This window comes from Bombus affinis, chromosome 9 (genome assembly GCF_024516045.1).
Source record: "Bombus affinis isolate iyBomAffi1 chromosome 9, iyBomAffi1.2, whole genome shotgun sequence".
Taxonomy (NCBI): domain Eukaryota; kingdom Metazoa; phylum Arthropoda; class Insecta; order Hymenoptera; family Apidae; genus Bombus; species Bombus affinis.
The window spans coordinates 5,048,192-5,062,870 of NC_066352.1; the positions used below are offsets into that span (position 1 = coordinate 5,048,192).

The following is a 14,679-nucleotide window of genomic DNA, read 5'->3' on the forward strand; positions in this document are numbered from 1 at the left end:
AGTTACGCTTCTTACTTAATTATTGTTCATGGATGTAAAAACACGTTGACAACTCTAATGATAAGATGGCGAGCTAGTATGTTGATGGTTATTTTAAGATTATTTTTAAACTGAGTGTAGGAAGACTCTTTTAATTTAATAAACTAATAATTTATTCATGTTATTCGATCTTTTCATTAATGTGCCATGAACCCATTTGATTCAACGATCGAATCTATCCCAGAGATTTCTAAGATTTTTGATGAAGACTGCAATTGTACTGCTATTGATAAAACTATCGGGGAATCTTGTGGCGAAACTGAAACTCTAAGAATTATCAATGAGTTTCAAAAATTATACGAAACTCGTATTGAAAACGTTGATCGAGAGTTCGAAAATGAATTTGATCAAGTTTGTGTAAGTTTTTTTATAATATATAAAGTTAATTTAATTTATTTGCATTAAAAATATTTATTCCTTTTTGTAAGAAAATTGACAATAATAAATTAAGAAAACAATGAAAATGAATGTATATTTCTCTATATTTTCAATTATTAATGTGAAATTTCTACTTTTATTGTTATTTAATATTTCATAGATGAAATTAGAAATATCAAAAGAATGGATAAAAAATTTAAAAGAGCAAAATGTTATGCTAGTACAAGTAGTAGAGGATTTAGAGCAAGCTGCTTGTAATAGAGTTAAACTATTGGAACAAAAATTAAAACATTCATCAGTGTTAGTTTCTGGGAACATGTCAAAGTCAATGAATACAGAAATGGTATGATGTTTGAAATTTTTCTTTGAGATTACTATGGTATGATAATGCAAATTTATATAACAAATAATAATTATTGTAGACTATACATACACTTTCAAATCGTGTAAGTATCTTAGAAAAAGATGAAAAATATATGCAACAAAAAATAGAATTTCTTCAAAGTGATATCAGAGGATTATTAGAACTAATACGACGTGCAGTGCAAGAAAATCATTGGAATTTAGATGATATAAAATTCTTTGAAATTCAACCTAGCGATATACCTGTCCCTACTAAGTAAGTTCCTATTAAGTTTCATGAACCTGGCAGTATATACATGAACTTCTAAAATAGAAATCTACATAAAATAAGAATCCATATAGTAGGGTTCTGTTGGATCTCCAAGTGTGTGCTGCTAGGCTAATTAAGTATTCTAAACAAATTAAGTAATATAATTTCTTTTATATTTTTGCAGCTATACCTGTGATCAGGTAAATATAAATGTAGATGCTGATAAGAGATTAAAACTTACAATACAAATTAGTCATGATATCATGAATAAATCAGATTATCCATTAGATGGAAGTATTTGCATGATACATCCTACCCATTCGACAACACTTTAATTAAGTTTTTACTTTTTGCTATATATATATATATTGATATATAATTGGTATATGTTGTTTATTTTATATTTTAATCTCCTACACACTTTTTGATAAATTCTTTGTCAAATATGCTATATAATTTTTATGTAAAATAAATGGTGGGTATGTAATATAATTATGTAGAAATTGTTGTTTTTCTTATATTTAAATTTACTGTAATATGTATGAGTAATGAAAGTTTGAAATTAATTTTATGATTTTAAAATTAGGGAGATATAAGTCATAAAAAGATGCAGTCCTTGAAATTGCAAATCAAACATCTTCAAGAAAATGAAAAAAGAATGATTGTGTAAGTGAAAATGAAAAATGAATTTAAATAATGAATATTTTTTAATATATTTGTTATTAACACTAAATTCCCTGTTTTTTAGATATCAAAAAGAGTTAGAGGATAAATTAATAGATCTTAATGCAAAATTGCAAACAAAAGAAGATACCGTTAAAGCATGTGTTTCTCAATTTCAAAATCTTAGTAACAATCTTAGAAAACATGTCAAATTTACTGAGCAAATTGCATGTAGCTCATTTATAGTAAATGATCAAGAACCTGTTGATGTAAGTTAATATTATCTTAAGTAAGTTAATACTTTTGAATCACAATTTTAAGTATATATGAACATATACATCTATGTAATTATATTTCTGATAAAGTGAAGTAATTGAAAATTACATAGATTAAATAATGAATAACAAGGCAATCATGTTGAAATATGAAACATTTTCAAATGTATGAGATTCGCTGGTTAATATAGTGATAAATTATCTTTAAAACTTTTGTTGCTATCCAGATTATGTTAGTGGCTGGTATTGTGGAAAAACTATTCATTGAAAAAGATCTAGAAACAAAAAACTTGCAGGAACGCTTACGTGACGCGGAATCTAGTTTGATAATAGTAACTCGTGATAGCGATATAATTTTAAATAATTTAAAAATTCAGTTGAATGAAAAGTACAAGACAATTCAAGAAATAGAGCAGCAAATGGTTAATCTACAAAAAGTTTGTGCTATTTGCTCGAATGTATATTTTATTATTCGATGATAATTTATTTATAATTCTATTTGTATCAACTGTTAGGAATCAATAGAGAAGCAAATTGTCTTAACAGCAGAAGTGACAGAAAGAAACGAAGTAGTAACATCTCTGCAAAAACAAGTAACCACGTTACAAGAGCAATGTCGTTCTACAAATATGCAAATTCATTTTAAAGAAGGCATTATTAAAGAAATGCGAAGAAAATTAAGACGAGCTAAGGTATAAACAGTAATTCGTGGATTCGTAAATGGATAACATTGATGTTTTTTATTTTCAGTTTCTATATTCTAACTTCTTTCCTTATACTTATAATCGTTATGACAAAGTTACTATTGACAATCAAGAAATGGAATCTTTTTATAAATTATGTGAGAAAATTATGATACCAAAAATGATGTATACATCTGCTGAGCACAATAATGATTCGTTTTTGCAAACTTACATTAACAATATTTTAAATCATAATAAATTAACAAAAGATGTATCTATAATGAAAACAAAACACAATAATTTAAAAACAAAAATAATAAATTATCATAAGAATACCGAATATAATAAAATTGATATGTATAAGAGTTTTCATGATATTGATAAAAAGATCTTGAAATATAGCAAAAAACTACCATCTGTTAATACGCAAAAACAATTATTGAACAACAAAGATACTCCTATTTTCGAAAAATCTGAAAATTAATGTACGTTTTTCAATAGATATAATAATTGAAATGTTAAATCATTATGTTAACATTCAGTTTATAAGTTATTAATAATGTATTATATATTATATGTAAAGTTAGTCCCTTTTATATTATATTTCAATATGATTGCCTTTTATTTCTAACATTTACATCAAAATAATCAATATTTCATTTGCATTTAACATATTTCTTGCTTATACTTTTCTTCACACTCTTTTTGTAGGATGTTAAGAGGTCAAGGAATCCTACAAATCAACAGGTAATACATATATATAAATGTTATATATATATATAAAATATATATAAATATATATATAATAATTACTATATATATAAATATATATATATATATTTATATATATATATATATATAAATATATATATAATTATTTATATATATATATAAATATTGAAAGTTTAGTGTTTAAAGATATACATTTTAATATTGTCAAATACTGTTTTAAATGGATTTTAATTTTTAGAATCAAATTTTATTATATTTGAGTAAAGTAAAATCATTCATGGAACAGGAAAAGGAAGACCTTTTTAATTTAAAGATAGAATTGGAAAAAACTGTAGAAAACTTGTGCGGCAAAAAAGATAAAGTTGGTAACATACAAATGCACATTTTTATGTCAACAAGATATTGAATAGAACATGTCATTTTCTGATTAAGTAATATAAAAAGAAGAATTTATTGTTATCTTTTTGAATATTTTTTTAAAGGATATATTTAACTTCATTTTTAATAAGCTACCTCTGGATAAAGATTTATGAATAAACATTTTTCAGTTGTCTGTAATATCGCGAAGAAATCGTAAGAAGAATAATTCAATTTAATAAGGAATTCCAGTATTTTTAAAAACAGAAAGCTTAATTGATTTCGATAGTATTTGCACATAATATATATTTTCAATTGTAATAAAATGTAGAGCAATAAAAATTTTATATTATTTAGCACATATATTTTTAATTGAAAAATGTTTATTGTTATTAACATCGCTTTAAAATAGTTATGCTAATAAACAATACTTTTAAATTTCTTACGAAAATAATTATTTACAAAAGAACTGTTTGATATTTCTAATTGAACAGGAATATAAAACGATTGATAGTGAAAATAATGTGGATAATATAAGGTATAAATTAGCTAAAAATATTGAATATGTGGACAAAATATATTTAAAAAAGGAGGAATCAGTTGAAATAATTAATTCTTTAGTATGTACAATTTTTTAAATCATTCATATAGTGAAGAAATAATTTTGTATATTTAAATATTATATTATACTATTTATTATATTCTATATTGTGCTCTAGCTTCAAATGGAAAATAATCATCTTTTTCATGTAGAAGATCTTAATTGCTTAGTAAGTATTTTGTTAAGTAATATTTAAATTTTATCAATAAATGTTTTATGATAAATTGTAATGTAAGTTATTAACATGAGGAACAAAAATTAATGTATTTTAGCCAAGCACGGACATTAACCGACGGAAATTAATGGACATATTCAGAGCATGTATTGTTGAAGCACAACTTACTATGGAAGATATGAAAGATGAAATAAATATAATTGTTTCTTCATTTAAATGTAGACATCAAAAGGTGAACTATATATTAAAGTTATTGTATGTTAATTACATATTACTGGCATGATTTTGTATTAATAACAAGATCTTTACAGTATGTTGATTTGAATAAAGAAGTTATGAATGTACAAAATCAGTTAATAAAAAGTCGGGGGATAATAGCAGAAGTAATTAATGAATTACAATTACAAGTAAGAATCATTAAATTTAATTATATTTAATGTTTTCACCTTGCAATTAATAAACTTTTTCTCTTCATTATAGGGAGAAGAAAGAATAAGACACAATGATAGAATTGCTTCAAGAAAGAATAAATTAAAAGACATAAAAAATGAAATAAATCTGTCCCAGTCCCAATTATCAATTCATATAAATGAAATGCAGACCAATGTACAGAACAAATTTAATTTCTCTACTTAAGTTTAGTATCTGGCTAACTAAGTTAATTATTCTATTCAAATTTTAGGAAAATATATCTAGTTATGCAGAAAATGTATCCAACTACGACCTGTTATGTTCAGTAATCGAAGAAATAGAACAAACATCATCTAGTCTGCAAATATTTCAAGTTCAAGTAAAATTTTGAAATTCTTTATTGTATAAAATAATGTTAAAATATTAATAATAAATGAATAATATTTAAATTATTTAAGGGATGTTGCATAGTAAAAGAGTTTGAAAAAATAAAGAACCAATTTTGTGAAGTAGATTCATCTACAAGGAAATTACAAGAAAAAATAGATGAAGCAGTTGTGTATTTACTACTATAAATATTTCTTAATTATTTCTTAATTTCAATTTTACTTAATTGAGCTTTATTCTTTGCAGTTGACAGAACATGACATAGTAGAATTGACACTTTCACAAAAAGAACAAAAATTACAGAAGTTAGAAGAAGAAGTTGATGTGATTCATTTAAAAGTAAAAAACGTGTTGGAATCATTTTTTTCTCCAAAAGAACATGTATGTATTTATCATTTTTATATTACATTATTATTTATATTATAATTAAGGTAAAATTTCACTTAATTTTGTTCCAATTATGTAATAGGTATCTGATTATAATATTATGGAGGCTCAATTATATACACAAGTAATATTTTATGTCATTTAATCATTTCATGTTATTTATTCCCAAATCTCTCTGTAATCACTTTAATATAAAAATATTACATTATTTTAGATTTTAAATGAGATACTGCAAACTAAACAAGCTGTATATAAATTAAGGAAAGAATATGACGAATTAAAATATAAGTTGTCACAAGTGAGAAACTTATAAATTATTTTAATTATATCATATTATAAGTAAATTTACTTATTTGTAATAAATATTTTACAGTCATCACTCCACTCTGAATGTGATAAGAAAACATGTTCATGGAAATGTAGAGTAACTGACTTACAAGATCAAGTTAAAATACTACAATATGAGGTATGTAATATTTAATTATCTTCTGTAATACAGTATGATAACAGTGACATACTGATTGTTGCTTTAATAAATTGTGGTAGATTTTTATACCTATTATCAAATTTGACTTCTGCAGGCAAAGTGCAATGAAGAAGCAAACAATTTTTTAAGAAATAACATTCAATCAATAGAAGAGGAACTGCATATAACACAAGCAAAAGCAGATAATTATAGACGATCTCATTCTATAGATAATATGAAATTAAAGAAAAAGATTATAGAATTAGAAAATACCGTAAATATATATAGTCAATTATTTAATATAGAGTATTACAATATTATTAAATAAAATTATTTTGTATGTATTTGAATTTTAGCTTAAATTTCAAAAAGAAATTGAATGTACTCTTCAGCGACAATTGAATGATAGCGAAATTGAATTAAAAAGATCTAAAGAATTATTAAATTCTTCTGTAAGTTGATTTCTTACAAAAGTCTGATTATTATATTTATATCTTTCTTATTTACATCATTAAAAAAATTTTTTAATTCTTTTTTACATTTTATAAAAGCACAATGAACATAGCATGGAAGAAACTTTGTTACGGTATGGCTGTTATCAATTCAGATATGACACAATGGTAAGTGTTATTAATTATTCATACAAAATAAGTCATTAAAGTAAGAGTAATAGGTAGATTTATATTTGTAGACTACGCCTCAGTTATTTAAAAAACTGCAAAACACTATAAAATCAACAAAAACTGGCCTTCAAGAACTTAAAGCAGAATTCAAAAAATTGGTTTGATTAAATTTCATTATTTTCATTATCTCCTGTGTAAAAGTTACACATTATAATATACGTACAAATTTTTATTATTGTTTATTTTGGAATAATATCTTTTCTAGATTTGTGAAGATTCATCTAATAGCTGTTCTTCTGCAAAGTCATTAATGAATTTACTAGAAAAATTACAGAAGTATGAAAATGAATTAGATAATTGTACCCAAGAAATCGAAGAACTCAAGAATACATTGTACTCTAAAGATAAGCTTGTAACTATTATTTCACTTTTTCATTTGGACAAAATTATTAACAGCATCTAAATACTATTATATTTACAGATAGAAAATATGGATGAAATTATTAAAATCCAAAAGGATTCCATTGTAATGACACAAGCTGAATTAAAAGAACTTCACAAAAAATTTCAAGAAAAGGTATGTTAATATTCAAAAACATCTTAAAAAAGAATCATTTGTAATATTTAATAAGAATGACTGTAGACTAACTGTATGTATAACATACATGAATTATAGGAAGAGTTATAATGTTTATAATTATCAAAAATTAATATTTAGATTAGAATTTAATACCAAAAGTATATTGAAATTATCTGTTTAATTCTTAAGTTATATCACTTAAGTTTTTTGTTTGGATAAATTTAAGTAACTTTATACATCACTTGTACTAAATTTATGATGCAAAATTGATATATACATACATTATTTGTATGAATTATTTTATTGAAAATGTGATAATTAGAAAGAAACTATCAAGATTTATTATTAAAGGTATGTTAACTATAAGTATACAAATTTTAATACAGTATGTAATATACACATTTATAGATTGATAATCAAGATCAAATAATTTCTCAATATGAAAAGGAAAAGAAAGAATTATTAGAACAGGTCTGTATTAGTTTTATATTATTAATAATTATTATAGAAGAAATTTCTATTTTTATTTATTGGATTTACTCTAGTTTATATAAAATCTTCCTCTGTCATTCGTTTTTAGAACGAGCTTCAAGTTCAAACTATTGGTCACTTACAAAATGCTGTAGTGGAAGCTAAAAAATGTATAGATCAAATGGGACATAGAACAGTGAGTGATATGAGTGAAAAATGGCCTACAATTTCATCTGCAGTATACAGTCAAAGAAACGTGCATGATGTTTAAACGTTAACTTGTAATGAAACGTGTAGTGAAACATGTGCAAGTAACATATAGCTTATTTGTAAAAACAGGCATTCAACATACTTTTGTTAGAAAATAAGATAGCAATTTACAGTATAATTTAAAAGATTTTGACAGATTATAATAATTATAAAATTATTGAAATCAGTTTCGTATTTTAGATATAGAACATGTCTTTAAATTTAAAACAATTGTACATTATTGAAAATATTTAAATTTCTATAATTTTGTAATATTTGAATAGAATTTAAATTCAAAAAATTAAATTAAGCAATATCTCAAAATTGCATATATTACATATATATTACATATTACATGTGCAGTATACTTATTAATGCCCAAAACTTCATTTTTGTAAATATTGTTGATGATTGTTAAAAATATTTATTAGAGGTCTATATCTTATTGTTTCAAAATAAAAATATATGTATTTCTATATACAAAAATTATGCTCATTAATAATAACAATATATTACTTATTAGTAAAGTTTATCACTGTTTATTGTTACAATAAATAACTGAATAAATAACTTGCATGTATTTTGTTTCATATTTTGACCATACCAATAATTTTAGATAACTAACACTATATAATTTTCTTGTTTAGTTTCAAATATAGTGTTGTAGAAGTTGATTGTGTGACTTGATAATGAGTTGTGATACTTAAAAGCAACATTTGTGTTTAGTGGTGTTGTTAATATGAACTTATTACACATTTTGAAGTATTATTTGTAGGAAAACAATCGAACAGTTTGTAATTTACAGTTTGAAGAAAAAATTGAAGCTATTCGTTTACTCACAGTGTATGCAGAAGAAACTCAAAGTCAATATAATGAATGTTTTGCAGAGGTATAGTAGACTCTTTTATCTATAATTAATTTTATTAATCTATTAAAAATATAATTTATTGTTTGCGAAATTAAATACCATTTATAATAATATATTCCTTTTATATAGGCAGCTAAACAAGATAAATTGTTAGAGCTACAACGAGACGCAATTCACAATCTTCAACAAAAAATTAGTAGTATGGAATACGATAATAGCACTGCTATTACTTTCATCCATATCACATATTATTCAATTTTAAAAACAGTACAGGTAGAGGAATTTGACATATTGCTGTAGATAATGACTCAAAATTGTTGTACATATTTTTTCTGATAATAAAAAGATGATATATTTCTTACTATCAGAGTTTTATTGCATTTTGTATTTGTATATAGTTATTAAACTAAATATAAATTATTGTTAGTTTTTACAATATTTATTTTAATATTAAGATATTAAAAGAGAGTTAATTTTAATAATTGTATCTATTAATAAATATAAATTTTTTAGGAACAACTGGAAACTCGAGTAAATGAAATTCAAGCTCTAAAAAATGAGGTATAGCAAGCTTTATTTCATAAACATATATTCTTGTAAACTATGTCCAAAATATGTTAATATCATTTCAGAGAGATACTTTAATACAATCAAAATGTTACTTGGAAAGTAAATATTTGAACACAAAAATGTTATGGCAAGAAGCAGAAGGAAAATTGCTGGAATTAAGGTAATATTTTAATATAGAATTTTGTTAATGTAGAAGTATAATATATTAATTTTAAGAAATACTGTACTGTTAATTGATTTAGGAAAGAAACGTTGAAGATTGAACATAAAACAAAGATTACTGAAGATAAAGGATGTCAATATAAAATAGAAGTTAAAGACAAAAACTGCACCACTCAAGATATATTTGATTGGAGTGACTTAACATATAATAATACGGAACAATGTAAAAATTTATCATATGAACATAACTTGCAATCAGAAATTGAAATTCTAATTGGAGAAAACGAAGATATGAAAAGACAATTACAAAAATATAAATTGGATTTTGACATCATTGACAAAGAACTGAAAACAGAAAAAGAAAGTAGTACTTATGTTCAACAAATTTCATTTGAGTTACAAAAATTAAGAGATACAGAGTGTTGTCTACAATATGAAAATGAACAACTTAAATCTGATTTAAAAAAGAAAACTATCGAAATAGAGAACTTGTTAGAAAAGTTACAGTTATCTCAGGAAAATAACACAAAATTTGAGAAATTGTTAAAGAAATTAGAGGATAGGCAGATACAGGTATATTTCACAATAAGAAAAACAGTTCTAATAATTATAATGTGAAATTCTAGTTAAGTAAAAAATCATACTGATATTTTCCATTATGTGCAGATTAATGATTTATGCAGTCAGATTGTGAATAATGAAATTGTTATAAAAAAACAAACAGAAATCATTGAAGAACTTGAAAAAAAGTTAGATATAAAAAATAAACAAATTAAAGCATATTTATCTGAATTAAATGAAGCAGAAGAAGAGATGTCAACTTTACATGAAAGGATACAATCTTTGAAAACAATGTTAAAGGAAAAATCAGATGATATGGCTAAATTGCAGGCAGATTATGAAGTGATGAAAGTATGTACTAATATTTGATATTTGACTTTACTATTTTAGAATACTCAAAAATGTTTTATTTCAGAATGAGAATTCTATATTGAAGATGGAGAATAGCAATTTTGAGGATAAAACAAAAGAAGATATTTGCCAATTAAAAGCTATAGTATACAATATATTTTATCAAATATTAATTTTAAGATTGTAAATAATGTCAATATTATTTCTTTTCAGTTGAAAGATCTTCAAATGCAATTATGCTTCGCTGAAGATAATTATTGCAGAGTCACTAAAGATTTTAATAGAACACAAGAACAATTAATCAAGATAACAAAACGAGAAGCTGATTTACAAGAATGTTTAACAAATATGGTGCTTATTATCCTTAAATATTTTATCTAACTGAAAATTCTCTTAACTTTTTGTTTAACCATTTTAGGAAATGGATTATTGCCTAAAACTATCAACTATAGAGAAAGAGAAAGCTGTACTTGGAGACTGCTTGGATAAACTTAAAGATGAATTAGAAGAAATTCAAAGAAACTATTCATCAAAAAATAGTGAACATTGCAAACTGCAAGATATTTGTAAGTCTTATGCGGAACAATTACATATTTTACAACAACAGGTGAAATAAATTAAACCAATATTTTTATCTCTAAAGGATTATATATATCTTACATCACATAATATTAATTTTAAGTATTTATTATATTTTTAGATTGAGGGAGAAAAAGAGAAAATTAAGCAAATGGAAGAATCAAATCATTGTATAGTGCAGCAGTTACAGGAATATAAGGAACAAAATTGTAATCTTATTAAGGAAAAATCCATAATAGAACAAAATAATTGTGAAATCATTTCAGAGGTAAACAAATATTTAATTGCCTGTAACATACAAGTTCAATAAAAATAATTTAAAATGAATTTTTTTTAGTTGCAAGAGACACACAAATCCTTGTTAGATTTAAAAAAAGAGTGTCAGCTAAAAAATAAATCATTGGCGTGCATATCAGCAGAATTGACAGAAACGGCAATGAGTAGGTCGGAACTTTGTAATCAGTCACAATATGTCGTTTCTTGTATACGTGTTTGGATGGAAGAACAACGAGAATATGTAAACAAACTTAGTACGAAATTGAAATCCCAACAACAGGAATTAGTACAACTTGAATTTGAAAAGAGGTCAGTGTTTTTAGAATTTCCAAAATTAGTATTATAAGATTTGTAAGTTTAAAGTCTCTCAAAAATAATCGACAAAACAATTTACAGAGTATTAGTAGATGAAACAAGGAGATTAAAACACATTAATCATGCACTAATACAAAGACTAAAGCGGATACATAGACATGGTGGGAGGAATGTTAGAAATGTTTGTGTAGGATGTCAAATATTACCAAAAAATATTGATATACATCTTCCTACAAGCTCCAAATATGTATCATCACAGAAGGTAATTTCACTCATAAAACTGTCTTGTTTTATTTTTTTAATTAATACAAACTGTTCTAACTATATACTGTTTAGAGTATTAGAAAGTTAAAACAATTAAAGATAATTTGATATTTTTAAAATCAAATAGTTATCTTATAATTCATGGTATGATTGGGAGACAATACTTAATGAAACAGTGACATACAAATAAAACAATATGATAAAAATATATTTTATAAAAACTTCAATTTGTGAAGGTTAAAATTATTTATATTCAGATTTGTTTTTTACATCATATTGTTCTTTATAATTGTGTATCTTTCTGGAATGAATCTATAGATCTATGGTCAATTATTTCGAATTATTTTTAATTAATCATATTGCTAAATTTTTCATTCAAGTTCTGTTCCATTTATGTTCCATTATGTTCACCCAACAAGTAAAATCAGGATAATTTGTTATTTATGTTTAATTGATTGTGGTCTAAACAATCTTTAGACTGTTTATATTACAGTATATGTATTAAATTTAAGATTCTTACTAAAATACTTCCTTGAAACATAATGTAAAATCTGATATATTTATTGCTTTATTTACCACGAATTATAAGGTCTTTTTATGAATCTTAATTGACTTAAATTTAAATACTTTCTTTCATTTAGAAACTAAATCTTACAAGGACAGCACAGCGCATGTCGGTGTGTAGTAACGGTTCGTGGTTCCCTAAAATGAAATATTTAGTAAACGAGTTACGAAAAAGTAATGTAGAATGTAGTGAAAACTGTTTTAACAGGATAAATACAGATGTAGGGGCAGAAGAAAACCACGATTGCGGTTACCAATCATCTACCAGTAAATGAACATGTATAGAAAGTTATGACTACTAAAAATGAACTAATCATACTTTTTATATAAACAAATTGTTAATTCATCAGACTTTTTTATATTATTTACTATGTAATAGAAGTTCTTCATATTTATATGCATGAGTCAATTTAAAAATATAAACCTACTTCGAGTAAATAATTCATTTGTCAATGTGTACTTTCTTTATTAATGTTTCATAATTGAATTTTCTGGAGTACGTAATTTTAGAGTAAAATGATACTTTGTATGACACAGAATATGCAACAAAACAAGATTTTTTATGTATGCTTTATGAAATAATTTAAGTAAAAACTTGCACTCGTTTATAGTAAATACTTCCAGACTGTTTGGAGGATACTAAAAATTACATATTACAGACTTTTACAAACTTTCGCTTATCTCTAAAGATCCATCATTATATGCTATATATATAATCTGATAGAGAAATATACAAACCAAAACAACATGTAGTAAAATGCTTTTATAAAAAAACTGGTGGACTTCTTGAGCTGTCCACCACGGATAAGAAAGAAAAAATAAATGTGTTAAATACACAATCCCCAAACATGCAGAAATACCTTTTTCAGTGAATAATTTTAGCCTAAAATACAAGTCCATAAATATTCATTTAAATATGGATTAAGATTAACTTTTTAAATTTGTATTATATACCAATTACAAATTTTAAAGAGAAAACATTTTTTATAAATTCAATATACTCAAATACCTAGTAAGCTTGAAGAATTCCCATAATACATTTATAAAAACAGTATTACTTTTTCCTGTAGTTTCATTTAACAATTTATTTTCTGCAAAAGAAAACTGATATTATTTTGTTTTACACATATAATTGTTATTTATCAAAGTTACATTTATATTTATTTACCAAAAAAAAAACGTATCAGATTCTTGTTTTCCTGATGCTTTTTAAGATAAATTATATCCTCTTCTGTAAAATATTTCCAAATGCATAAACTTGGCTGCGGTGAATCAACATATTTACTATGAAGAGGATTTTTTGAATAAACCCACGGTCCGCACAAATCATCATAATCTACATTTGATTCGATTTGAATGTCCGACTGGATTTTCTGTAAAATTACTTGAATTTTCGGTATTGTACGTTCTGACAAAGTTAGCCATTTAACATTTATAATTGATTTCGACTGGTCTTTTTGACCATTGGTTTCTGTACGATCTTCTGTTATGAATTGATATGACATTATCAAATATTATTTCTACTACAGAACAAGGTATGTATATTTAAAAATTAGATACATATAATAGTTAAATTATGAACATTTAAATTGATAGAGAAGATCGGACTTGATAAATCGAATACAAACTAACTAACGGTTTGTGTTGATCGTGTTTTCTTTTACTATATATATACTAATATTAACATATCCTAAGCATAAAATATTATATACATTATATAGAATAATACATATAAATGTTAATAAGCCTACAATTTCATGTATTATCTTTTAATATTGTTAAAATAATTTATGTAAATCAATGCAAACGCCATTAAGAATCATATACATTTTCAACCACAGAATATCAACAACGTAGAAATTTAATAGAGAATAATTTTTAAAATCGTAATTATATTTACTACGACGCGTTAGTGTGATTATAAAATGTCAATATATGTGCTTATTAAGTGTATGTATATACGATATATATATATGTATCGTATCGGAAATATATATATATATATATATATATATATGTAGCGTGTGAGGGTTTATATACACAATATATATATATTGCACCATTTAAAGCTACAAACAT

The 14,679-nt window shown here is 24.1% G+C and overlaps 1 protein-coding gene across 1 annotated transcript; it reads left to right on the plus strand.

Moving 5' to 3' along the window:
- The first annotated feature begins 27 nt into the window (after positions 1-27).
- LOC126920093 (coiled-coil domain-containing protein 18-like) lies at positions 28-13,041 on the plus strand. The gene is made up of 43 exons (XM_050730020.1): positions 28-396; positions 578-760; positions 840-1,036; positions 1,215-1,230; positions 1,617-1,696; positions 1,779-1,962; positions 2,169-2,405; positions 2,484-2,663; positions 2,719-3,069; positions 3,363-3,398; positions 3,622-3,744; positions 4,235-4,360; positions 4,460-4,510; positions 4,614-4,748; positions 4,828-4,923; positions 4,997-5,122; positions 5,199-5,306; positions 5,386-5,481; positions 5,561-5,695; positions 5,784-5,825; positions 5,916-5,999; positions 6,075-6,167; positions 6,283-6,441; positions 6,524-6,619; positions 6,719-6,787; positions 6,859-6,948; positions 7,056-7,202; positions 7,272-7,367; positions 7,779-7,841; positions 7,951-8,050; positions 8,903-8,979; positions 9,088-9,231; positions 9,472-9,519; positions 9,591-9,688; positions 9,771-10,263; positions 10,357-10,602; positions 10,667-10,747; positions 10,816-10,953; positions 11,021-11,209; positions 11,303-11,449; positions 11,519-11,766; positions 11,854-12,034; positions 12,678-13,041. Exons 1-43 carry the CDS (start codon positions 187-189, stop codon positions 12,873-12,875), a joined length of 5,997 nt encoding a protein of 1,998 aa, XP_050585977.1. The 5' UTR covers positions 28-186; the 3' UTR covers positions 12,876-13,041.
- Positions 13,042-14,679: the final 1,638 nt, after the last annotated feature.

Coding starts and splice junctions, on each gene's coding strand:
- LOC126920093 (XM_050730020.1), top strand. CDS start 187: ATGAACCCATTTGATTCAACGATCGAATCTATCCCAGAGATTTCTAAG. Junction 7,368..7,778: donor ACAAAAAATTTCAAGAAAAG/GTATGTTAATAT, acceptor ACACATTTATAG/ATTGATAATCAAGATCAAAT. Junction 12,035..12,677: donor AATATGTATCATCACAGAAG/GTAATTTCACTC, acceptor TCTTTCATTTAG/AAACTAAATCTTACAAGGAC.